The sequence below is a fragment of the Zootoca vivipara genome, chromosome 1 (genome assembly GCF_963506605.1).
Source record: "Zootoca vivipara chromosome 1, rZooViv1.1, whole genome shotgun sequence".
In the NCBI taxonomy this organism is placed as follows: Eukaryota; Metazoa; Chordata; class Lepidosauria; order Squamata; family Lacertidae; genus Zootoca; species Zootoca vivipara.
In genome coordinates, this window is record NC_083276.1 from 119,818,337 (window position 1) to 119,845,482 (window position 27,146).

Genomic DNA, 27,146 nt, shown 5'->3' on the forward strand with positions numbered 1-27,146 from the left:
GTATAAACTAACACAATCTATATGTTTGATAAGCAGCTTTGGCTTTAATTCAGCAGTTACTGTCAACAACTACATTTCAAGGTCCAATCTAAATGCGAGTCAAGGAACACCAACACAGAAGGAAAAAAATCAACGTCACACAAACTATGAAGTGGATTCTGAAACAAATACATAGCATAACTTCCACAAATGTGCTAAATTGTTTTGCATTGCTCAACAGTATACAAAACTTACTATTTCTTGGGCACACAAACATCCTTGAAACCAAGGGTGAGTTCACACATTACTTGACACTTGATGGCTACAAGCTACATGTGAACCAACTCCACTTCAACTCCCATCAGTCCTAGCCAAATATCTTCATCTTCGCTTACCCTTAAGCCCACACACGCATCCCCAAGTCTGCATAGAGATGCTTCTCAGTCATGCACAGCGCCAAAGGAGGTGAACAAGCACCCCCCCCCAAAAGGAGCTTCCCTCCCCCCCCCAATTACTGGACTCCTACCATTAACATTGGCTTCGAGTTTTTACTGTGTGTGACACAGCTCACCCACCAAGAATTATACTTTGCTCCTTCTGTGCCCCCTTTTTCTGGTGCTACCACTGTTCTCAACAAAAAAGTGCTTTTCTTTCAGCTCATAGGGAGTGGGATGTTGTAAATGTTCTAAGACTGAAAACTGCCCTTGGAAAATAAGAATTGTAGAGTTGGAAGGGACACCAAGGGTCTCCAGTCCAACCCCCTGCAATGCAGGAATCTTTTGCCCAATGTGGGGCTCAAACCCACAACCCCAAGATTAAGAGTCTTGTGCTCTACCGACTGAACTATCCCTGGTCAATGTTATTCTCACACATCTCTCTTCGAAACCCCTATAGTCACTTCACTGGCGACTTTAAAACAGAATGAAAGCACAAGCCAAGCCAACTGCCTTAGAAAATATTTCTACTTACACCTCCCATTGTAATTCCATCAATAAGTGCCACGTATGGCTTCTGGCAGGTGCCTGTCAGGAAGGAAAAAACACATTTCGTGAGGAGAGACTTTGTGCTAGCCACCAGGCAATGGCTTTATCCACCTGCCTTGCCCCAGGTGGAGTCTTCATAAGAGAGATGTTTCCTGGTGAAGAAGTGTGAGGGCAGAGAGACTCTGTGTTGGCCATCAGGCAATAGCTTTTTCACCTGCCTTGCCACACCCCAGACCATGATTTTAAGAATAGCAGAAACAGATGTGAAGAGAGGAGTTCAGGGATATATTTTTAAAATATATATATATATGTTGTGTGTCCTTGTTCTCAATTGATCTTTTCATGTGTTTTGGTATGTTTTGTGGTATTTTATGCATTGTGACTTGCTGTTATTTTTATTGATTACAGTTTAGTAATTATTTATTGTAACCGTTAAGTATAAACTGTTTCATTATCATTTTCTGATATTTAATTTTACCGTTTACTATTACATTCTAATGGATTATTGAATATTGCTTTATTTGATACAAGTTGTTTATTTTAAAGTTATGTTTTTATACTGGCTTTTTTGGTATTGGATCAGATTGTTATTAGTTGTGTGATCTTTTCTGTCTATCTTGTTGTTTCTTCAGCTTGTAAACCTATATTGATAATATAGGAAGGTGGTATACAAATTAAAAGTGAAATGAAAGTACATTTACATGTTTAAAACCGCATAAAGCACACTTCTGCAAGGAAAGAGCTTGTGAAGCCTGATAATTTAACTTGAATATTCAAATTGTTGACCAAATTATAATTATGCCACTCTGAATTCTGAGATTAGCCAAGTTAGTCCATTGCAGCAAAGAGAGCCAAGAGTTTTACGGCACCTTAAAGATCAGCAGACAAAAGCATATGCTGTAATAAATCTGTTAACCTTTAAAGTAGGTGCAGGGATCCTTTTTCAGTCTGAGCACTGATCACTGCATTCCCTTCAAAGCACCCTTTCCAGGTGCAACAAGTCATTGGTGGGTATGGCTAGGCAAGTGGGTGGAGCAACAAATGCAAATTTTACCCTAGTACACTATGATTATTTCTACACAAGCCCCTCTCTATCATCCATCCAAGTCGCAAGAGGCATTATCAGAGTTGGGAGACACACTGCACTCGGGCAAAAACATTCAGGGTGGGAAGCAGGACCAGTGAAGGGGGTGGCCGGGGGAGACTTCAGAGGGCCACACAGAGAGATATGGAGGGCTGCATTTAGCCTGAGATTCCCCATCCATGCTTTAAAGTGCTGTGGTGCCTCCTCTCTTTCTGAATATAAGATTTGGATATTTGAAACATTCTTATGCCGCCATTCAGTTCAAAAAAACCACACAGGGCAGCTCACAACAATGATAAAATAAGGAATGAAGAAGAGAACAGTAAAACCAAAGCAAAAAAAACCCTAGCAGTACCAGGGATGGGATGCCGGGGGGGGACGGACCAATTGATTAAACAGGGGTGCCCAAACTTTTTTCAAAGAGGGCTAGATTTGATGAAGTGAACATGAATGAGGGCCAACCTTTTTTTCTTTTTCTTTTTTACAATTTTACCCCAAAGTTGTTGAGCTTCTTTTAGGATTGAAGTTGAACTTTTATTACGATTTTACCCCAATAAATAAACTACCACAGGGGCCGGATAAAACCGGCCGGGGTACTGGATTAGGCCCCCAAAACGGACTTTGGGCATGTCTGGATTAAGGAGGGCTTAGAGGTGAGCCTGAGTAATAGGAAGTTATTTGCCTGGCACAAAGATTATCTGAAACTAGACGCCAGGAAGATCTACCAAAGCATTCCACAGAATATAGCAGCATAATAGATCAGATGTGGGGAAGCTCAGGGTCAAGGGTCCAATGAGAGCCCAAGCTTCTTGTATCTCTCACCAGGCCACATCTCCTCACCCGCTGTGCTTCGCTCCCAGAGTGCTATTGTTCTCAAACAACAACACCTCTTGTTTCTCAGGATAAAGGCTAGTGGGGAGTGTGTGAGCATGTGAGAAGCTAGCCTACTGCACAAGACGAAAAATGTACGTGTGCTGCTCCACCTACTTTTGCTTCTAGCCTCACCAACCCGAAACGTAGACCTTGGAAAGTTGTTAAGAAAGGAATGCAGCCCTCAGACCGAAAAAGGTTCCTTCCAGTGTATATAAAAGTGAATACACTGTGTATAAAAGTGTATAAAAGAAACACCGTGGAGTATTGGTGTAAACAGATAATACTATTGAAATACTAGTGAAAATGCGGGGTAGGGAAGGGTTATGCTTGGCTCAGTTGGTTTGAGTGTGGTGTTGATAATGCCAAGGTTGCAGATTCGATCTCCATATGGGACAGCTGCATATTCCTGCATGGCAAGGGGGTTGAACAAGATGATCCTCAGGCTCTTCCAACTCTATGATTCTACGCTTACTCAAATTAAGCCTGTACTTTTAAATTACTGGTATACACACCGACAGCATTGTTCAAGGCGTACTCTTCTCTGAAGAAATATTGTGGCAGCGCTTCTCCCGCTCTTCCTGCTTCAGCAATAGCTAGGAAACAAAACAAGTGTCATATTTAGCTACCAAAACATTTAACTGTCTGGAATACCAAGAAATGTGACTGCAGCAAACTTTCATGACCACAATATATGCAATCCAAGTTGGTGGTCATCCAAATTCTGCAATTTAACTAGGTGCTATGTAAAGAAGCACTTTCTTTTGTCTGTCCTGAATCTCCCAACATTCAGCTTCATCAAATGGCACCAGATTCTAGAATTATGACAGGGGAATAATAATAATAATAATAATAATAATAATAATAATAATAATAATAATAATAATACCCTCTCTCTGTTCACTTTCTCCACACCACAGATAATCTTATACACCTCTGTCATGTCTCCCTCTGCTCTCCTTTTTTGTTAACTAACCCCCCCCCCAAAAAATGCCCTTTCCCTACAAAAAACCTTTCCCTACAAGAGAGTCTCCACCCCTTGATCATTTTGGTTGCCCTTTCCTGAAACTATTCCAGAACTACAATATCCTTTTTGAGGCAAGGCAACCAGAACTGTACAGAGTATTCCAAGTGCAGTCGCCCCACAAGTCTGCATAACAGCATTACTATATGGGCAGTTTCATTTTCAGTACCTTTTCTAATGATCACCAATATGGAATTAATCTTTTCCCAGCCGCTGTAAACGGAGACAACTTCACTGACCTATCAACTACAAGGCCAGTTTTTCCTGGTCAATCACTGCCAGTTCAGACTCCGAGAGCATATACATGAAATTAGAATTCATTGCCACGATGTGCCTTACTTTACACTTGCTGACAATTAAATGCATTTTACTGCCCATTAACCTAGTTTAGAAAGATCCTTTTGGAGCTTCTCCCAATTTATTTTAACCTGAACATTTTGGTATCAGCAGCAAACTTGGCTAACTTAATGCTCATCCCAACTCTAGATAATTTAAAAAGCACAGGCCCAGCACTGATCCTCGGGGGACTCCATCCCTCCAATGGGAGGACAATCCATTTATTCCTATTCTCTTCTTCCCATTTCTGAACCAGTTCCTGGCCCATAACAGAACAACCCCCTGATCTCGTGACAGCTAAGCCTACCCAGGTGTCTTTGCTGAGGGACATCATCAAAAAGCTTTTGAAAGTTTAAGCACTCAATGACAACTGAAACTTTTGAACTCTCAACTTTTTGAATACTCAAAACCTTACCTTTGATATCGCCTCCTGCACAGAAAGCCTTGTCTCCAGCTCCCTTTATTATTATTAAAAAGGTGTCAGGGTCCTTCTCCCATTTCTACAAAAGATAAAACATCCATGTTGGATATGGGCTCTGATAACAGAAATGAACCAGGCTAAGGAAAAACAGCAGGGTTGGGAACAGTTCAGCATTTCTATCTCATTGGCTGCTTCTACACTGGAAGCTGCTTCCACCCGCTTTATATCAGTATGGTAGCAATACATATTTGGGAGGGAAACACAAGGCATCATATAGTTTCACCCTAATTTCCTTGGGCCAAAGCCACGTGCTCTAGGAGGCTCCATACCACCTCTCTCGTCTTGAACACAGAACAACCACCTTTGACCCATTCCCTTGTTCAGAGCAAAGTCAGCACTAAAAGGGTTGTGGGGAGAACCCCAAAAGCTCTCCAGCTTACTCTGTGCCTCTTCCTCCTTTTGATACAGACGGCAGCAATGCCACACCTTAGGGATGAATCTCAGTAACCTGTTGAAACCCCGAATCCACATGCACTGCACTTCCCCCTACTGAGCCATGACTGAACAGAAGTCCAGGAGAGTGATAAAAGGCCCTGGCTTCTTAGGATCCCAGTGAAGTTTGTTTATTTGATTTATAGCCTGCCCTTCCTCCAGAGGAAGTCCAGGGAAGCCACATCTCACCTCCCCCTGCCCTTCCCCCCTGCCTAACTTAAGGAAAGCTGCAAAGCCAAGCAAACCCCCAGCCAGCCTGAACCCTTTCCTATAATGTTGACTCTGCAGATGGCAAGGGGAAATATCCATTCCCACCACTTCCCACCTTGCACAGGAATCCTCAAGACATTTCCTTTTTCCAGAGGGAGCGGTCACACTCATTCTTCTCCCTCCCTTGAAGCAATATTCACTTGCTTTCAATACTGCCTTTCTTGGCCCTCCTTCCATGCTTCCGCCTCCCCTTCCTACTACTCTACCATTTAAATAGGGATTTCTGCTGCTACAAGTTTGGCTGTGGGACACCACAGGGTACGGTTGCTGCCACTAAGATGACCAGTATTCTTCTGTAAATATGGCGAAGATGAACATGGTGCGTGTGTCTCAGTACTGCCTGTTACTTATTCAGTGAGCGTAGATAAAATCCACTACAGTGGTACCTCTAGTTGCGGACTTAATCTGTTTCAGGGTGCCGTTTGCACCCCGAAAATCCGCAACTAGAGTGCCTCTTCTGCACATATGTGCAGCACGATCGAGCGCTTCTGCGCGTGTGCAAAGCGCACAGATCGCTTCTGCGCATGCAGCGAACCCGGAAGTAAACACTTCTGGGTTTGCCGCGTTCATAAGCTGAAAGTCCATAAGAAGATCGGAACATTAACATGAGGTATGGCTGTACCTGTAACAGCATTTCCGCTGTTCTCATTTTCAGGTACTTCCCCACTCCCCAGTACATCCCTAATTAAATCAAAAGGGTGGCCATAAAATTAATCTGATTGCTGGTTCATCCAGAGCCCTTGGCTTGGTTTGCACATGCGTGCTCATCGGTGAATGAATGCGAGGACAAGACATGGCTTTTGTTTGTGAATGAGCCATCACAGATCATAAGTTGCATACAGAACTTTCGCACCACCTCAAACCCAATGGTTTTCAACAGAGGCAGTTCACACATTCAGCTGCTGAAGTGTAGAAAAAAAGTGATGGGCTATAGGCTGCTCGAGGTGCTGCCCTTGAATGGCCTCCTCTGTCAATCCACACACTGTGCCCTTGGGACACTGACAGCACTGATTTAAAAGAAAATCACCAACCTTCAGTTGTGGATATATCTGTCGAATCATGGATATATTTAATGCATTCAGAGCCTTGGGTCTGTTCATGGTTATAACACCAGCACAACCCCTTTTTTCCAAGAGAACCTCAGAGGAAGAAGCTGCCGTCTTGGACATACTCTGCATATTTGACACAAGAACAAACAAACAAACAAAAATCAAGGGATTCAGCCACATTAGTCAAAAAACAACGTTTTGAATGTGTCATAAACACACAACACCAGATGGCACCAGAGAGCAAAACAATACAATGTGATTTTTACACAGCGGGTTTTTTTTCTTTTGTTATGATTAAATTTATGACTTATTTATAGCAGGGTCCCCCCCCCCCCGTGTGTAGATCCACCCAAGGGTTTTTAACAAGCTGCTAATCTGCAAGTTGGTAGTTGGTTCCAACATGCAAATTCTCTAGAGTGGGGGGGGGGGAGACTGGCTCTCCAGATGTTACTGCTATTCCCATTCTATATGGCCATTCTGGCTGGTGCTGATGGGAGTTGGAATCCAAAGCATCTGCTTTTCATGCAGAAGGTCCCATGTTCAATCCTGGGAACCACCAGCTGGGACAGACTCCCTGTCTGAAACCCTGGAAAGCCACTGCCAGATAATGCGGAGCTCGATGGACCAATAGTTTGGCTTGGTATAAGGCAACTCCCTATGTTCCTATTTAACAAACTACTTTAGGCTCATGTGAGCTTATGCACACCCACAAGTCCTTGTCTCCTGCCTTTCCCCCATATGAACAGTATACAGGAAGCCCAAAACTTATGCACATTTGACTTGTGTGCATTCAGCTTTATGCACTTGGCAAAATAATTTTTAAAAAAATTAAAAATGGGGTGGACATTCAGGTAAAGACTTTGCCAAACCCACCAGCCATTACACCCAATGAGATTTGGGCTTTAGGTGTATCATAAAAGGTGTAAGTTGTGAGCATGGTGTATCATAAATTGCCTTTAAAACTTGTGGTTTTGCCTTCTGGAGAGGTTGCTGGTGCACATTTCAAAAGCCCCCATGGGCTTTCTGAAAACAGTTTACATATTGAACATCACCAAACCCACATTAGCCTCCCCAACCTGGAGACCTCCATACTTACCAAGTGTTCTACAATGACCTGTAACCTGTTGAATGGCTTCAATCTGAAACAAGAAAATCAAGTTCAGTCATCTCTTTTGCAACAGCCAATGTAAAAATGTCAAGCAAATCAAGCACATGCTTTTGTCAGCCACACCTACACTATACATTTAAAGCAGAAACAGCAGGGGGGGACACTTTCTAGAGTAGTTTATGAATCAACCCAGGAAACTCTGGGAATTGTAGGCTTGTGCGTAGAGTACTCCATATTTATTAACATGGGTTTTCCCCTCACATCTATTTTATATTGTGTTCTAAGTGCCAGACAGAAGCTTTTCTCTTCAACCAGGTGTTGGCTGATTAACATTCTATGGCTTGTTAAATGTGTTTGTGGAAGAGGGGCTATTGGTTTGTTTTTGTTTTATTATGTATGTTGTATTTTCATGTTGAGAACTGCCCTGTGATCTTCAGATGAAGGGTGGTATACCAAATGAACGAACGAATAAGCACCATTCATGTGCAAACTTTAGGACAAATGGACCAGCTTTCTGGTGGGGGGATATACATCTTCCCTACATTACCTTTCCTATGTTGTGCTTTAGGTACACCTTAACATTAACACAAACATGTCCAAAAAATAAATTTGAAATGATTTTCAGTCAAGAAGGAAGCATTCCACATAGCAGGATAAGCCTTCCCGCACTCCAAACTTTTTTCTTTTCAAAGGGCTCATTTAGCTACTTGGTCCCTCTTTAAAGCCCCAACTTTAAATTCAGCCAATGAGCTGGCATCGCCCTTGACCTTGGATCACCTTGACGTGCAGCAATGGGACACTTGCTGGAACCACAAGGAGAGCAAATACCTGTCGCCGCACACACACTTGTCGAAAAACAAAGGGCATGAACCACAAAGCTGTCTTTTAAAGAGAGATCCTGAATCTCGGCAACCCAAAGCTGCCGAGTTCCCGTCTTCCATGTTTCCTTCTCAGCTTTTGTGACCTAGAAAACAGTTCCTGCTCTTAACACTGTCCACTGTAAACCAGAGTGAGCTCCTGTTGCTCTGTCCCAGCTCCTGGCAACCTAGCAGTTCAAAAGCACGCCAGTGCAAGTAGATAAATAGGTACCGCTGCGGCGGGAAGGTAAACAGAGTTTCCGTGTGCTCTGGTTTCCGTCATGGTGTCCTGTTGCGCCAGAAGCAGTTTAGTCCTGCTGCCCACATGACCCGGAAAGCTGTCTGTGGACAAACGCCGGCTCCCTCGGCCTGAAAGCAGAGATCAGCACCACACCCCATAGTCGCCTTGGACTACTAGACTTAACCGTCCTGGGGTCCTTTACCTTTATTATTGTTGTTGTTGTTTGTTATTTATTCAATTTGTATAGTTCCCTTCATTCTAAGATCTCAGGGCGGTTCATGGGATAAAACCACAAAAATACGTAGTAAAAACAAAGTACAAGAACAAAACAAATAATACACACACACCCTTCCCTCAAACACATTTAACAGGACTCTTAGTAATCCAATGGCCTGGTTGAAGTTTATAACCTCTGCCAGGACGGCGAAAATCAAAGTGTACAGCGAAAGCTGCGCAAAGCAGGACCCGCTACTCGGGAGTAAGCCCCCACTGCGTTCAAGGCTGCTCCTGAGGAAAGGCAGGCGGGGCTGCGCTTCTCGACGCCGCTCTCGGCCCTCGCCCCACTCGCAGGGCCGCCGGCCTCGTCTAACCTGTGAAGCCTCCGCCTCAACACCGGAGCCACAGCCGGCAGCCCCATCCCGCCACCGGTGCTCGCTCTCTCGCGCGCGCCCACTAACGTATTGGCTTCGGTGGGTATGAGGAGAGGAGGAGGAGGCCGGCAAGGCGCGGGGTGATGACATCACCTAGCTGCGCAGCTGACTCGTCGTAGCTCGTCAACGGTCTGGAAAACTTATAAGAGCACAGAGTTCGCGCGGCCTAGAGAAGCCGGGGAACGGTTCAGGTGGAGGAAAGGAAGCAAGAGATCAAGTGAAAGGAAAGAACAGCATCTCATAGTCCGGATGCGGCGTTTCCGAGTTCCCTTTGGCAACACACCCCTGAACGTGAGAGCTGCTCATAAGTATCAATGGGAGAACCTTATGACGTAGCTGCGACTGGACAGCGACAATGGGTCTTATTTTGCGCGAATTTTTATTTTTTATTTTTTTAAGTCTTTAAATATTTTTGCAAGTGAGTTTGGCCGTGACTGTAGGAACTGTTTACGACAACCCTGCCGTGTACTCCATTCTTAATACACTACATGTTTGGGGTCGGGCTGTCTGCAACCCCCCCACACACACACACTCCCATAGAACCAGGTCCCGTTGAACCCAGTTGCGCTTAATAAGACTGCACGGGAAACTGCTCGCAACAACAACCCTTCAGTGTAGGCCAGTGCTGTTGCCTCCACGTTGCTGCGGACAGGCAGAGGCTCACGACGGCCCTGCAATGGAGCCCACTGCTCATACTACAGGTGGGATACAGAGGTTTGTTTGCGTTTCCATCCAAAACCCTCCCCTCTCCCCACAAAAAACACCCCACCCCACTCATTAGATTGCAGCATTCCATTGCCCACTCTTTAGTTGCGATTCCTGCACTGCAGGGGGTTGGGCTAGATGGCCTTTGGGGATCCCTTCCGAATCAATTATTCTTCCCCGCCCTAAATCGGAGGAGTTCGGCTGCATGCAGAAGTGTTTTCCCTAAAACCGGAAACTGGAACAATGCCTTACTTGTTGAGGAAGCGAGTAGAAACATTTTTCTCCATCACCTGCTTTCCCTTTCTCTATGATTTGGGAGGCCTCCTTGTTTCTTGGCATTAGCGCCACCTGGAGGCCTCTCTGATAAACGACTGTCTCCCTTCTCCCCACTGGTTCCCCTCTCCGCCTCACAGGACTCTCTGCCTTCCTGCCCCCCACCAGCCTCCAGAATTATAGAGTTGGAAGGGAAGCCAGGGGTCATCTAAGTACACCTTCTCAACAATGCAGTCTCCCATCCAATTTGAAACCATATCAGCCCCTGCTTAGCTTTGCAAATGTGCTAGAGGTTTTTTGGGGGGTGGGGGTTTATAAACTAGAATAATGTTATACAGATAAGTATGCCAAGTTTTCTTGTGTAATTTTGTAGCAGGGGCCCAAAGGGCCCCAATTAAGGTGATAATGTAAATCCCTATAAATCCTGAAATATGCTTATATTAGTGAATTATGGTAACCTGTTGCTTTAAAGAAACTGATGGTTCAGCAAGAAGCCGTCCCTACTGGGATAGAAGGTCAGCTAATACGTCAATCACAAAGAAGCAATTCATAAACTAGAACATAAATTGTTACATCTACACGTAACACAGGTTCCCATGCATGTAAACTAACTCACAATGTAACAGATCACGGTGAGAATCAAAGTTTAGTTAGTGATGCTTATTGCACATGCGTATTAAATATGAAATGAGGTAATGATGAATATTAAATATACAATGATGTAATGACTTATGTGATTGGTTAAATCAAAATCCATTGTTTGAAATGTTATAAATTCCTCTGCCCCACGTTGGGCGGGGTTGCAGTTTTGCAAAAAGATTTGACTGTAACCTTATTGCTTTGCAATAAACATAATGGACTCCTAACTCCTCTTGTCTCTGAGTTTTATTGGCTAACTCAGAAGATAAGCCATTTTTGGCTTACAACAATTTGTATATCACAAAAATAGCATAATAAATATCTACAACATATGGTTCATTATTAGTGGTCAATGTATAAGTTATTATTAATAATAATAATTTCATTTCTATATCGCTTTATATTTTTTAAATCTCAAAGCTGCTTACAGAATCTCAATAAAGCAATCTGAAGAAAGTCAAATATAGTGTATATAATTAACAGAAAACTAAAATATTATCTTAAAAGATTTCAAAATAAAGCATTACAAAGGAGGTCAACTACAAAAAGGAGGTTATTGGTTCATGAATTGATTTAAACCATTAGAAAGAAAAGGGGGAAATACAGGGAGAGGGAAAATGGTAAGTTGGGTGGGGTCGGGGGGTTATGCTTCTATTATTCTACTTAGTGAATGTGTGGGGTTTCCTGTCAAAAACAATTCTCACTACAGCCAACCAAAGACAACCAACCACACCCTAAGTCACCCCCAACCTCTCTCACCACCAACAAAATACAAGCTAGCGGTTCATTTGCTGCACCACTCGGCTGTTGCCCCGTTGGCAGTGCCCATGGATGGTGCGTGCAACACTTGAGTCACAGAGTTGTTGCGTGGACAGACTGAAAGGGCTGTCGTCTCCCCCCACCCCCCGAAGCTACTGTATACTGTATTTTTTAACTGTAGCATAGCATCAGAAGTTCAACAGCAGGTCTTTCCCATCTTGCAATGATGAAGAAAGTTGCACCTGCTGAATTTCTGCTTGCAACACAGCTGTTAAATGCAAATGGTATCCTACAAGGTGTGTGTGTGTGTTTGTATGCACGAGTGCTGGGATTTCCGTAGATTACAATACACCGGAGAACATAAATGCTTTTATTTTATTAATGTATCTTTTTATGAAGTGTGTACAATGCTGCTGGCTTCAACACAGAGCTTAAAAACCATACAGTACATCTGTGTATGTACTATTAATAACTGTTGCTAATGGCTGACATAGGTTGTAGGTATGATACACATGAATAGGGTTTTAAGAGGCTTTTCAGCTATTGACCTATTTATGGTGGGGATGGGGCAGAGCACCAGAGGGAGCAGCTCTTGCAGACCTCTCTCGCACAACCCCAGTAAGCGGTGGGACGGTGGTGGCAGGAGGGGCACATTCCTGTTTCAACTCAGGGGGCAAAATTGGATGTGCCGATCTCTTATCAAAGCAAAGAGTGTAGTTAACATACCGGCCTGAGCTGGGAAAAAGCACTCCTGTCCACAGCACATAATCAGAATCCAGCAGCTCTCCTAAATCACACATCCCCTGAAAACCGATATATGAAAAAAGCTAAACTGAAAAGCTTTCAAGTGCTGCATAATCTAAGGTTACCAGACCAGATATTTTTTCCCCCAATGAATCCGGGGACACTTTTCAACTTCAATAGATCTTGTATGGGGACCGGTGACTGTCCCCGGGAAACGGGGACATCTGGTAACCTTAGCATAAGCCGTTCAGAATAGACGACTCCCATATTGCCTTATCAAGAGAAGTACCATCAAATGTCTCATTTGAATTCTATGCCAAAGATGGAAATAAGAAACAGTCCCAACAAAAGAAGATTGGCAATTAAAACTGATGGAATTTGCAGAGATGTTGAAACTTACCGGAAGAATAAGAGCTCAAGATGAGAGACCTTTTTAAACAGACGGTGGGCAAATTGTCTAATGTATGTAGACAAATTGTAAACAATCAAAAACGTTGGCAGGATTGACATAAACACAAGCAGTAAAAAAAAAACTTATAGAGAGTAAAAAGATTAAATTCACAAATAGGTTGGAATTAGTTATGCAGTAAATAAAAAACCGCAGAGGGGAGGGAATTAGTAAAGAAGGTTGGTTTTTGTTTAGATTTAATTTTTGTTGTAGAAACATTGTAAAATTGAAAAATAGGAAAAATAACTTTTATTTTATTTTTAATAGGGTTGGGCGTGCTATATTGGAACATCGATGATGACACACTTCAATCATCTGGAGAATCCAGCCCAGCAACTTCATCTACCAATGTTAGTTAGCATAAGAGAGATTGAACCCTGCAACACCCTACTAGATAATTCCTGGGGCTGGACCTACAAAGTCCTAATGACTGACTCCCTCTGGAACAGGTTGTGAAATTGAAGGACCAAAACACTGCAAGGCAACATCCCGCATTACTTCTACAGTACACAGCTGGTCCTATTCCCTTAAAAAATTCGTAGCTATGTGGTTCTGATATTTATTTTACCCATCCGGGGCACAAAAATTGCACCTTCCAAATAGTATCTACATGCCGGGAAGAAGAATCAAAACCAGAACCAAAATCCTAAACTTCTGCTTGATTACAACCTCGAGCAGCTGTTATGTCTCGGAAATGCTCAGGGAAAACCCCAGATGGCAACCTTGTTCTTCCCTTAAAAACAGAGCTCCTCCGTCTGGCTCATTTGGAAACCCTTTGGTAGAATTCAACACAGCCATTGCTAGCATTCTTTTATCATTCTCACAGAAAAGAGAGTAGGTTTGGTATCATTGTGCCACAGTTTCAGATTATCAGTTGTGCAGGTGAAGCTCGGGTCAGAAAAGGATTTTACTGTTAATGAGTCTCCCATGGTAGCTGGTATAAAAACCCTGAAATTAGACAATGTATTGATAAAGTGGAGACAACTGTTCCTGCCCCAGCCTTGATCTGGCCTATATTGTCAGCAGTGCAATTTTTTTTTGGGGGGGGGGGTAAAAAGGTAAATGGATCCCTGACAGTTAGGTCCACTTTCGGACAACTCTGGGGTAAAGGACCCCTGGACAGTTAAGTCCAGTCAAAGGCAACTATGGGGTTGCAGCACTCATCTCGCTTTTCAGGCCAAGGGAGCCGGCGTTTGTCCACAGACAGCTTTCCGGGTCATTTGGCCAGCATGACTAAACTGCTTCTGGCGCAACACAACACCGTGACGGAAACCAGAGTGCATGGAAATGCCGTTTATCTTCTCGCCACAGCAGTACCTATTTATCTACTTGCGCTGGAGTGCTTTCGAACAGCTAGGTTGGCAGGAGCTGGAGCAGAGCAATGGGAGCTCACTCTGTCATGGGGATTCGAACCGCCGACCTTCCGATCGGCAAGCCCTGGGGCTGGCTCATAGCTACACAGTTACACAATAGTTACACATTTGTGATGAACAGTTCAATATACAACCTTCCTTTTTAATACTATTTTTAAATATATATACAGTATATATTTATTTTTCTTTTCTTCTTACACAACAGAAACAGGAATTGGGAAGAGAGGAAGGAACAAGTGAGGGAGACCAGTGTGGTGCAGTGGTTAGAGCGCTGGACTCGGACCTGGGAGACGAGAGTTCAAATCCCCACCCAGCCATGATGCTCCCTGGGTGACCTTGGGCAAGTCACATTCCCTTTATTTGCCTAATCTACCTTACAGAGTTCTGAAAATAAAATGCCGATGCAGCTTTGAGCTCCTTGGAGGAAAAGAGGGATCTAAATGTAATCACAAACAAACCCAACAATGATTCTTTTGAATAAGGGAAGAAATGTATGCAGACATTTATTTATTTTTGCTAATTTTGATTGGCAGAATTTCTGTCACGCCCTGCCTTGCAGCATCCTGTTCCTGGATCTTTGCCCAACTTTAGCCTGGTAGCATTTCGGAACAGCCGCTGCCGTGTTGTGACTCATACAGTTCTAGGCTGCAGAGCACCCCCCCCCCTTCTCTCTCGGCTTGCTTGACATTAGCTGGCCACCGATAAGCATAAATGCACACTGATGAACAATTAGGATGCTTTTTGTCTGAAGCTCTTTTGGAAATGTACCCTGGGTCACCACAACCCTGCCAAATTAGAAGAGTCCAAAACTTAGCACCAGCAAGGAGAGCTGGGGAAAGGAGCGGGTTTTTGATTTCACAGCCCTCCTGGCCCCTAGTTGGCTTTTAGGACTCTTCCCTGGGCTGTTCCCACCACCACCACCAGCCCTGAACTTATGCATCCCCTGAGGTGATTTTGCCTGGCTGGAATGTGTCCCTGAATCACACCTGTTATGTATTCAGTGGTCTGTGTTTGCCTGAGCTTGAGCCTGGATTAAGGATTCTGAGCCCCTGTGTTCTGATTCAAAAACAGGGCCAAGCAAATAATATTAATCCCAAAACCAAACCCCAAGCAGGCAAGCCACCATCGGAAGTGTCTCACACTTCCCTTTCTCTGTAAACAAAGCCGCAGGTTGTTGAAGGGTGTGTGGGAAGAGCTATAAAGAACAGCACAAGGCAAGTTGGAAAAATGAACTCTCCTTACAGTAAGATCTTGTGCACACCGACGCAGCAGAAGTTACGTCCCGCTGAATTATCTGGTGCCAACTCCCAAGGGAATACACATAACAACACCTGACACCGCAACCTTATGCATGTTTACTCAGAAAGGAGTCCCGCTGCATTCAATTGGGGCTTACTCCCAGATATGTTTGCCTAGGATTGGAGCTTTAGGGACGACAGAGGTTTATTATTACTGAGGGCCATAAATCAATTCGTTGCAATGCCACAGGCAAGCCCTATGCATACAGTACTATGAAATCCAATAACTTGAATGGGACTTAATCTCCAGCAAACAGGGACGGGATTGCAGCTTTATAAACCCAGTTGCTTATCATGCTTTAGATGGGATACTTATAATGCATATCCCCTCAGGAACAAGTCCCAATTGGGCTTGCTCTTAAGCAAGTGGGTACAGGACCCTTTAAAGTCCTCTGTTTTTGAGACTGGGGGAGAACACATTTTAGCGACTATCCTTTCATATTTCAAAACGTTTGTGCAGATGAGGCTTCTGGTTTGCGGAGGGAAATGGTACAGAGCGGATTGTCTGACTAAGAGATGACTGTTGCTGGGCATTTTGTGCGACAGGGGTGCGTGCCAGGGTTAAGCACCCCCCTTAAAAAGCCCCACGGAAGAGTAGGGTCTTGGGAGCAATTGGGCAAAGAAACTCGCCGTGCTCGCGGAGCCTCGCCACTCTTCTAGTTACATAATGATTACATGTACAGGAGGCCTGCTTTCCTTTGCAGCTGGCCACTCTAGAATCTCCAGGTATATGGCAGGTATAAAACCGTCCCTTACCTGTAAATATATCATCTGTTAAATAAATGCTCTGATGTTGTAGGCAAGTTGCTTACCCAACATGGTCACCAATTTTCGTAGGGCACCCTCTAATTCTATGCCCCATATTTTATTTCCATGCCAGGAAAAGCTTCACCTGCTACATTTCTGCATGCGAGGCTGCTGTTAAAAAGTACAGAAGCATGGCCTAGGACAGGCATGTCCAAAGTCCATTTGGGGGGGCCTAATCCGGCCCGCCAGTCAGTTTCATCTGGCCCCTGTGGCAGTTTATTTCCTGGCATAAAATCCCCCCAAAAAGCTCAACAACTTCAATCCTAAAAAAGCTCAATAACTTTGGTTGGCCCTCACACATGTTCACTTCATCAAATCTGGCCCTCTTTGAAAAAAGTTTGGGCACCCCTGGCCTAGGATAAGTAATTAATGAACAGGTAACACTGACTGTGATCTCCTACTACAGCGTTTCTCAACCGCTGTTCCGCGGCACAGTACTGTGCCGCCCGACGCTGGCTGGTGTGCTGCGACGCCCGGGCCGAGCGTGCCTCACCTTCCCTGGCTTCTGCCCGTCCTGAGCTCCTCGCCCTCAGGGGGGCAGCCTCCATGGGCAGCGACGGAGGAGCCTGTGAGAGGAGCGGCGAGGCCGTGGCCTTCCCTCCCTCTCTGCGCTCAGCTGCAGGGCACGACAGGAGAGCGAGTTTGTTTACTTGCGTTCCCGGCGCGCCCCACGGCCGAGCGCAAAGAGAGAGAGAGGGAAGGCTGCGGCCCTGCTGCTCCTCTCACATATCCTCTAGCGCCCGTTTGCTAAACGGGCTGAACGACACTAGTTGATCCATAAAATGAAAGCAATAAACAATGTGCTGCAGTCACACAATCAATCAATCAGTAGCTGAACTGGGTTCCACACAGTCACAAAAACAAAAAGAACCACAAAAACAAAAACGCAAAATAAATCGCAAAAAGAGACACACCTAAGCGTAACACTCAGTCAGCGTAACACTCAAATCATAAGCGTAACACTCGAAACGGAGCCCATTCAGCTTCCAAAGAAAGTTCGCAAACCAGAACACTTATTTCTGGGTTTGTAGTGTTCCATAAATCCCTCTACCAGTTGCCACTGGTAGAGCTGCTATACATCTGGGTTTTCCTGGACATATTCGGGATTCAGCCATTGAAATTCGGAAATTCCAGGTGGAATTTCCGAAAATCAGGAAAAATTTCTGGGAAAACTCAAGACGTATGGCAACCCGTGTTGGAAGTGTTGATTTTTCACTGAATTTCCTTAAAAATAGGTCAAAAACTTCCATTTTTTGGAGTTTTTGTAAAAAGAGCTCAACAACTTTTGTGTCTGGATTTCCGCTTTTTGAAATATGGCAACCCTATGTTACGGGGGCAAAGTTAGAGGAAGTCTTCATTGTACAATTTGCAAGGCCAAATGTGATTAAGAAAGGGAGTTCAGTTGGAAAGCTGGAGGGGAAGATTGGCTACGGCGGTCTTGGTGGGTGACTATTTTTATTTATTTATTTAATGGAAGAAAAGCAGAAGAAGTGGGGGAAAGTATATGGAACGCTCGGCAATGTGCATGCTCAGCAAACAGAACTAGTTATGTGGGGCGGATTCAATGAACTATGGCTGCACCCCATCATAATCTGCCGACGGGTGTGAACAGCGAAACAACAGAATGAGGCCAAAGGAATTAAAATCTACCAGTGGTGTGGAAAATTCCACTACAGATCCTCAAAGAACAACAACATTATGAGGAAGGGGGACTCTGTACCAGATAGCGAATGGGTGGGGCTCGTCCTTCCTCTCTTTTCGATAGGACAAAGCCAAAATTGAGAGTTGGTTGTAATGTGACCTAGAGCAGTGTTTCCCAACCTTGTGCCTCCAGCTGTTTTCGGACTACAATTCCCATCATTCCTGACCACTGGTCTTGCTAGCTAGGGATGATGGGAATTGTAGTCTCAAAACATCTGGAGGCACAAGGTTGGGAAACACTGACCTAGAGGAAAAGCTACGGGCTGAAAGCTGGAGAGGAAGAGCACAATGTTTGATTTCTGTCTGAATCCAAGGCTGCATCTATGGGAGAAACAAGACCCTTTTGAGATGTTAATGCTGTGAACCCCTCCACTGTAGGCTTAGGTGGTGTATATGTGTAAATAAACCATGTATCATAAAGACACCACAGTCTCTGCTGTGCGTCATTTCCAAAAGGAAAAAAAACCCTAGGTAAGCGTCCAGGACCCCTGGAATCTCACAGCGCTCAGAGATTAGGGTGGTTTACAATATACAGTAGTACCTCGGAAGTCAAACAGAATCCATTCCAGAAGTCTGTTCGTCTTCCAAAACGTTTGCAAACCAAGGCACGGCTTCCGATTGGCTGCAGGAAGCTCCTGCAACCAATCGGAAGCTGCGGAAGTGGTGTCAAACGTTCGGGTTCCAAAGAATGTTTGCAAACCGGAACACTCACTTCTGGGTTTGCGGTATTCGGGAGCCAAAACGTTTGAGTAGCAAGGCGTTCATCAACCAAGGTACGGCTGTATAGGCACTGAAATTATGTCAAAGGACGTAGTCCTGTTTCCTTCCCACTGAGAGTCAAATGTGTTTTTTTGTAGGAACAAAGCCCACCCTCTAGCTATAATTCACCAACCTAATTTAAAAAGTTAGGTCAGGGGGAAAAACACACTTCACCAAAAATAGCCTGTTTCTGCCTTGTTTACATTTTGTCTGTCTGGAGCGTTTTCAAGTAACTAGCTAGGCAGGTTCTAAAGTTGCATTGTATTCTGGAAATAGGATCTTTTCTGATGGTATCTAGGATTAGCACAATTGCTGAAATGGTTAGGGAAACAGGTGCCATAAAATGAAGCTGCAACTTAAAAACAGGGTTGCCAACCTTTTCTTTGCTGAATTGCTGTGCCTTTTAACAGCTTTCCAGCAATTCATCTGTTTTTATCCTCTATGGCAGGGGTTCCCAACAAAATTTTCTCGAGGACCCCTCATCGAGCCGCTATTGTGACAAGGACCCCCATTAATTCCTAATCCTAAAATTAAAAAGTGAGAGCCAAATTAAGAGTCTTTTTATATTTTATATTTATACGTTTTTTACAGTTACAACAGAGTACTCCATCAGTATACAGTTAGTTTTAATTTTCAGTTCTTAATGAGATGAGTTAAATCTGTCCTTTGAGTCCATTGTTTCTGAAATATTAGGTTCCAAACTTGAAACTTTCACTCTGAAATCCGACCGCATGTCGAGCCGATTCCTATATTTGTTTTTCATGAAACACATGGAAGAAAATGCTTGCTCACACCGATATGTGGTTGCAAATGGAAGGATCTTTTTCATTGCCTCATCTCCAAGTTTCTTGTAGTCCTTGCGGCATACAGCAGAACTACTGCCTCTATCTAATTCTAGTTTTGCGCTAGACTCTGCTCATGCAGGAAGCGGCCAAAACAAAAAATCTGTTTTCATACGAAATATAGTTAATATATTTTTTATTCTAATAGGATCTTGAGGACCCCTCTGGCATAGCTCGCGGACCCCTGGGGGTCCCCGGACCACCTGTTGGGAACCACTGCTCTATGGGATTAAACGCAATCTTTACATTCACATTTTTTATAAAATGTGAAACAAATATTGTACCAAAATTGTCCTTATTCCACTGCCCCATAAATTTATGTTATTTCTGATTTAATGTTAGTAATAACCCATATGCCCTTATAATACTCCTCCTTAATCTGGGTTTCAAAAGAATTTGTTGTTTGAGTCCTGTTAGCTTGCAGAATTCTGTTTGTCACAATGTCTCCTTTACAATACGATTTCCTTTAAAATATTTGAAAGAGATGTATTCCTGAGCCTGGTTCTGGCCGGGGAGGGCAGGATATAAATACATTTATTATTATTATTATTATTATTATTATTATTATTATTTAATCATATGCCCTGGTAGTTGACAAATTCGTCCCCTTTTCAAAGTTCCACCCATATTACTAAATTTCACTTACACCAGGCCATAGCTGCCAAGTTATCCCTTATTTTAAGGGATTTTCCCTTATGCTGAATAGGCTTCCTCGCGAGAAAAGGGAAAACTTGGCAGCTATGCACCAGGCACTCATCTATGTTCCTAGATCCTGGATAAATTCAATGGGAAAATCACTCCTGATTACAAAAATAAATAAATGACAAATGATTCTTTTTTTTAATAGCACAGGAGCCCTGCCGGGGGGGGGGTAGGTGGCAGGCAAACCTAACAGTTAAAACATTTAAGTTTTAGATTTTAACCAGTGAAATTTTGCTGTAACTGAGGCTGCAGTCCCACCTCCTCCACTTACCGGGAAGTAAGCCTCATCGTTAAACTCAATGGGAATGACTTATTGAGGATCCATGCACTGGATTGCACTGAGTCATTCATTGATGTCATAATCCTGGGTTCATGGCAACTCTCAGTTTGCTTCTATAATTATAAACCGGGACATCCATTAAAGATGTAATCAATAAGAGCAAATTAATATTTCAAAAGGCATTTTCTGCTTTTGACACCAGAAAGCTTGTGTTATGAGCCCAAATCTACAAGTTTATATCATACAGAATTGTAGAGGTGGAACGGACCCTGTGGACCCTGTAGTGCAAAACCCTGCAATGCAGGAATATGCAGCTGTCTCATACGAGGATCGAACCTGAATTTCAGACTTCTCTAAGGACCAAACTATGTGCAGCCTTAGCAATCTGTGACAGATTTCGTGGCTTTGCAAAAAAAGCAACCTGCTATAACAGAGGATAAGTTGGAATACTGGAGGGTGGGGTTGCAGCTCTTTAACTCTTTCCCTGCTGGAATAGCTCCCCTGAAACTGCTGCTTTTAGCCCCACCCCAACAGCTTTTTGGGGAGAACAGTAGTTCTTGGAAGCTGAGTCAGAGAGAACTAAACACCAGAACTGCTAGGTTTGCAGGAGCTGGGACAGAGCAATGGGTGCTAACCCCATTGGGGGATTCAAATAGCTGACCTTCTGATTGGCAAGCCCAAGAGGCTCAGTGGTTTGGACCACAGTGCCACCTGCTAATTTAATGCCAGTGGCATGAGTAATGAACAGGACTGATTTGAGCTACGGTAAATGAAGTGGAGCAGTCTCCTACCCAGTTCTGCCAACACACACCAGCTCTGACCCCTGGCCACCTTTCCACAGCCTTCCTCCTGAGCCTCTCTTGCATGGAAACAGGAGTAGTTATATGAGCTGGTAAGAGCAACTAGAGAAATGGCAAAGAGGGATTGCAGCAAGAAAACCCAGGAGTGGAATTATGCCTGTATACACACACACACACCATACATTTAAAGCACATTCAAACCACATCCTCCTGGCCCCAAACCATGGGAACTGTAGTTTAAGAGTGGTATGGAATTCTCTAGCTCTGTATAGCTCTGTAAACTACAGTTCCCATGATTCTTTGGGGAAAGCAATGTGCTTTACATGTATGACATCTACGCAGCTAAGTCCCCTGTCTGTATGATAAAAATATGTTTACTGAAGTGTAGGTGGGTTCCCATGAGGCAAGACCCAGTGATAACACCAAGAACCTTTATTGAACTAACACAACTGGACAACAGGGGCAAAGCAACTGCTTATATAAGTTTCTGAAGGCCTGGGCCCCTCCCACTTCCAACGTGATTGGCTCTCTAAACTTCCAAGCTGCGACTCATGACTCAGAGTTTAAGGGCCAATGGCAGAGGCCCAAATCCTGAAATGTTCTGTGACTGGACATCATGTATCGAATCAGAACACAGGAGCTCAGATTCCTTGGTCCAGACTCAAGCTCAGGCAAACAGAGACCACTGAATACATAACATTTACAATGGGCAAAATGATACCTTTATGTGGGGTTTAATCATCTGAGTTTGGTACAACCCAGTTCTTTATTTTAAAAAAAAAACCAACTGGCCTTCATATTTCATTAACATTTGAAGCGTTTGAAGATTTACAGAATGCAATCACCTTGACTACTACAATCCGCCGCCCCCGCCATCCTTGTTGCAGAGCCATCTCCTCACATTTACAAAGGATAGATATATTTCAGCTTCAAGTGGAGGAATTAACAATTGTATTGTCCACCTCACGGGACATATGGGCTTCTATGTGAGCACCACAATTGGCAGCTGATGCTCTGTGAGTACAACCCACAGTTGTGTAGCACACTTTCATTTGACGTACCACCCAGTATTACAAAGCCACTTCCTATCCAGGAAAACAAAGCTTATTTTATGCTTCTCACAGCACCACCCAACATCGTAGGCAAGGAACCAGCAACCGCCCTTCCTTGGCAACCAGGGCACTCCCAACGTTTATTTAGTAAGGGTGGGTGTCTCTCCCTTGCTACACAAATAGAGCGAACTCTGCCCTGCCTCAGATACAAATTCCAGAAGAGCTAGTCCAGGCAACCCCAAACTTCGGCCCTCCAAATGTTTTGGACTACAATTCCCATCATCCCTGACCACTGGTTCTGTTAGCTAGGGATCGTGGGAGTTGTAGGCCAAAACATCTGGAGGGCCGCAGTTTGGGGATGCCTGAGCTAGTCTGTAGCAGAAAAGAGAGAGAAAGAGAGTGTCAGTCTAGTGGTATCTTTAAGGACCAACTGGTACCCCTCTGTATATTGTGCTATGTTTTGCAACTTCTTCCACCAATGGACTGAGAAGATGGTGTCTGAGTGCCCATGGGCTGAGATTACAGTGGGAGAAAAAGCAAGTTATGATACGTTTTATCTTCCGGCGTACATGTGTACAGTACACATGGCTACTCCCGAGACATGGGGGGGGGCGCTGTGGTCTAAACCCGAGTCTCTTGGGCTTGCCGATCGGAAGATCAGCGGTTTGAATCCGCGCAACGGGGTGAGCTCCCATGGCTCTGTCCCAGCTTCTGCCAACCTAGCAGTTTGAAAGCACACCAGTGCAAGTAGATAAACATTGCATTAAGCAATTGTTATATTGCACGTTCCAGTGCATTTTCCTGTCACTTTTCTTATTGTAAAAGTCTGGGGTGAATTGGGTGGGGGTTGTTGTTGTTGTGAAAGAGCTCCAAATTGGTTTTAATTGCGCAACTTGAATTTGCCTGTGTGCAGAGCTGAATCCCACCCCCAAATAGCAATAGCCTTGAAGCACTGTAAAAAGGAAACTAAAAAACATTATATTATTTTTGTAGCATAACTTTTAAAAACATGTTATCCACAGAAGGACTTGTGAGAAGCAAAATGCAGATGGGTCTATATTTTCTCAATTTAGATCAAAGCTGAGCTGGTTTCGGGGGAAATGCAGAAAAATGTAGTATTTCCTCCTAAGAAACAACAGGATAGATATGGATTGTGGTCAACATTGTGCACATGCATCTTCCCAAACCAGTAGTTCACTGCTGGTTCATTGAAGTAAGAACAAATGAGACTGAAAAAACACTTTTTATTAGTATAGAATGAGGAGCAGGGGGAAATGCAGGGAGAAACTCTAAGGTTATTCATAACAAATTGAAAAAAAAAACGTTTAAAAGCACATTTCCAAAAAAACAAAACAAAAAAACAGAGTCCTTTTTGTTGGGATTACGGTAATTCAGATGGAAATTCAAAGGTGTCAAAAAAGTTTATTTATGTATGCCACTACGGCGGCCCGTGTTTTGTTAGCCCAAAAATGTTAAACAAGTGAGGTCCCGACCAAAGAAGAATGGCAACTTAAACTGATGGAATAGGTAAAACACCATATACCTTCCCGCCAGAACAGTACCTATTTATCTACTTGCACTGGTATGCATTTGAACTGCTAGATAGGCAGGAGCTGGGACAGAGCAACAGGAGCTCACCCCGTTGTGGGGCTTTGAACTGCCGACCATCGGATCGGCAAACCCAAGAGGCTCAGTGGTTTAGACCACAGCAGCTTGTGGATCTAATTTATAGAATAAGAGAACAAGAACAACATACGTTTAAAGAAGATTGGAAAATGTTTATTGAATATATGGGGGGAATTGTGTACACTCGAAAACGTTGGCAGCATTAAGATAGTTTCAACAGTGTAAATAAGTTTTGATGGAAGTAATAATGGAATACTGAACGCTTTAGTTTATGTAAAATATGCAGGGATTTATGCCATGCAAAATGAACCATGGAAAAAGAAGAGAAGTCATTGATATTTTAAACAGAAAAATTAATAAAAAATTGTTTTAAAAAACAAAAACCCTATGGTCATGAACATCAGTTCGCCTAAAATGGCTCAAAAGTGGAGGGAATAAATAATAATAATAATAATAATAATAATAATGGAATAAAATTGAGGACCCAAACATTCCTCCATGCCACCTGCTTTCACGATTCCAGGCACAAGGAAATGGGCAGGCTGTAGTCTGGATGAGAGCCAGTAACCTGAAGCTGTATCCAATCAAGACTGATATATTCTGGGTGGGTGGTTCGTCTGTCCTCGCACATGGTGTTCATTCTACGCTACATAGGGCTACATGTCCCTTGAAGGAATAGATCTGCAGCTTGGGGGCAGGTGTGACTTGATTCATTTTTTTTTGTTACCAGAAGCCTTGAATGCAAACATTCAGTAAACAGAAGCTGGAAGCTATGTACAGTACCTGGATTTTTTCCTCACTTAATGATACCACTCGGGCACCTTATGCTTCTAATTACCAGCCAACTGTCATTACCTCTCCAACATGCTCTCTCACACACACACCATGTGCAGCTTGGACTACTCTAGTGCACTGTTGTGGGGCTGCCTTTGAAAACAGTTCAGAAACTTCCATTTACTACAGAACACAACTGTTAGATTAACTGAGGGGCTCTGTGTTTTAAACATGTTACCTCTGTACTATACCAACAACTCCCAGTCCTTTTCTCGGTCCAATGCTTAAAACTTAAAAAGAAAAAAAAACATTTAAATTACCATGTGTTGAGATTCTTGCATTGCAGGGGGTTGGACTAGATGACCCCTGGGAACCCTTCCAAGTCTACAATTCTATGATTCTACTCATGGTTTAGATCAGGTTAGGATACTCAAAGAACCATCTGTCTCCACACATTAAGACCTTCGGTGGGGAGGGACTAATGTATCTGAGATGTGTTGCCACTAGAGATCCTCCTTAGTGGTGGCCCCCCAGTTATGGAATGCTTTCCATGGAAAAACTCACGTTATTGTCTTTTTGAGGCCTTGCAGCTTTTGTAATTCCACAAACCTCTAAGTTTGTATTTTTTTAAAAAAAATGGTTTCTGTTTCTCCTTTTCTTTCATTTACATCTCACCATGCTTAGTGCACATATAATTATGTACTTTTTGAACTTTCAATAAAGATGTTTTTTAAAAAATGCTTTTTTTTAAGTCCAGTATTCCACAACACCTTTAGAAAGAAAGCATAGCTTTTTTACCTATCTGAAGGGATGCAAACACCCATCAGTACCGCTTTCTCTCCTCTGCGTTACCTGCCAAGTCGGACTATGTCGTCAATAATGACAACAAGCAAAGCTTTATAAACCACAGTGTGGAGATGTGGTGCCTTTAAATAAGGCCTTGGGCGTGAAATAGGACGAATGAAAAAATATTATAAATACCCGGAAAAGGCAAAGAAGAAGAAGAAGGAGTCGCTAGAAGAAGGTAAGGAACAGCGGCAGGAGGAGGAAAAGCTGCGCAAGGAAGAGGCGCGGCGAAGGCGGAGCGCTGCTGGGCTGCACCTGGCGCGCCTGGGTCCTGCCTTTTCCTCCCCGGCGGGTCCCCCGAGAGACTGGCGGACGAGGCGGTGCTCCGGCGGCCAGCGAAGCGTCCTCCTCCTCCTCCTCCTCCAGCACCAGCGTGCAGCAGCCCGGGGAGGCGGGCCCTGCAGGGCGCCGGTGTGCTGGGGCGCGACCGGGGGCAGGCAGCCAGCCAGACGCGCCGGGGCGAGCAAGAGATGGTGCGCCACGCTCGCCATCCGTCGCCGCCGTCCAGCAACAGCAGCACTCGAGGCACAGACGCCAGGGCCGCCGCCCCAACCCCAACCCCCAGCTGCAGTCGCGGCCGGCGCCTCCCCGCGCGAGCCTAGCGCCCCCCTCGCGGAGACGAGGTGAGTCTCTGCCTCCGCGCGCTGCTCCCCGCCTCTGCGCCTCCTCTTCCCCGGGGAAGGCGAAGGCGAGCGCGGAGAGGCGCGCGCTGCCCTCGCGCCTTGCGGAGAAGGAACAAAAGGCTGAGGGAAGGGCTGCCGGGGGGTGGGTGGAGCTGCTCCCCCGCTGCTGCCAGGGCTGGCTTGCTGCTGGTGCTATTATTATTATTATTATTATTATTATTATTATTATTATTATTATTATTATTATTATTATTATTATTATTAGAACGGCAGAGGCGTGGCGTCGAGGAACCTGAATGTTTCTCTCTCTCTCCCTCCTGTGAAAGAGAAATAGTAATCTGGGGAGGCCATACCTTCCAATAAGGGACTCCTGGCAAATTCTAGGATGGGCTCCTTTTTGTTTTGTTTCGTTATTTTGACAAAGCAATAATAAATAAGAATAAAAATGTGCACGCCCACCCCTGAGAGACCATTCCATTGGAGCTTTCCAACCTCCCAAAATTTCAACACCTCTTGCGATGGTTTGACCCCTTTCTGTTTTAACAGTACAAAATTCTACAAACACCTTCCATATCTCCTCAAAGTCGCTTCTCCTGCATATTCAGGGTGAGCTCCTTCTGTGGGTTTGGAACATAGGTGCCACCCCATGCCAAAGATTGTGGGTGCCTGCAACTTTGCCCATTGACTTTTTTGGGAGGGTCCCAGTCCCCACAAATATATTGTCGTGGTGA

At 44.1% G+C, this 27,146-nt stretch overlaps 2 protein-coding genes across 7 annotated transcripts in view; one reads left to right on the forward strand and one right to left on the reverse strand.

Annotated features, from left to right (window-relative positions):
• The window catches only part of HIBCH (3-hydroxyisobutyryl-CoA hydrolase), a 62,356-nt gene extending 52,804 nt beyond the window's left edge, over positions 1-9,552 (reverse strand). For 3 of the 5 annotated variants that reach the window (XR_004693798.2, XR_009558442.1, XM_035136099.2), the window contains exons 1-6: positions 9,305-9,451; positions 7,605-7,647; positions 6,491-6,631; positions 4,692-4,776; positions 3,432-3,512; positions 949-1,001 (exon numbers count right to left, since the gene is read on the reverse strand). Coding sequence is in view for 3 of the 5 variants with exons in the window: in XM_035136099.2 (XP_034991990.1) it covers positions 949-1,001; positions 3,432-3,512; positions 4,692-4,776; positions 6,491-6,631; positions 7,605-7,647; positions 9,305-9,351 (450 nt within the window). In the remaining 2 variants the exon portion in view is untranslated. The other 2 variants (XM_060281387.1, XM_035136124.2) reach the window with 2 other exon arrangements.
• A 16,458-nt stretch (positions 9,553-26,010) lies between these two features.
• The window catches only part of MFSD6 (major facilitator superfamily domain containing 6), a 44,938-nt gene continuing 43,802 nt past the window's right edge, over positions 26,011-27,146 (forward strand). For both annotated transcript variants that reach the window (XR_009558443.1, XM_035136152.2), the window contains exon 1: positions 26,011-26,415. The gene's annotated coding sequence lies outside the window, so the exon portion shown is untranslated. The remainder of the gene's footprint in view (positions 26,416-27,146) is intronic.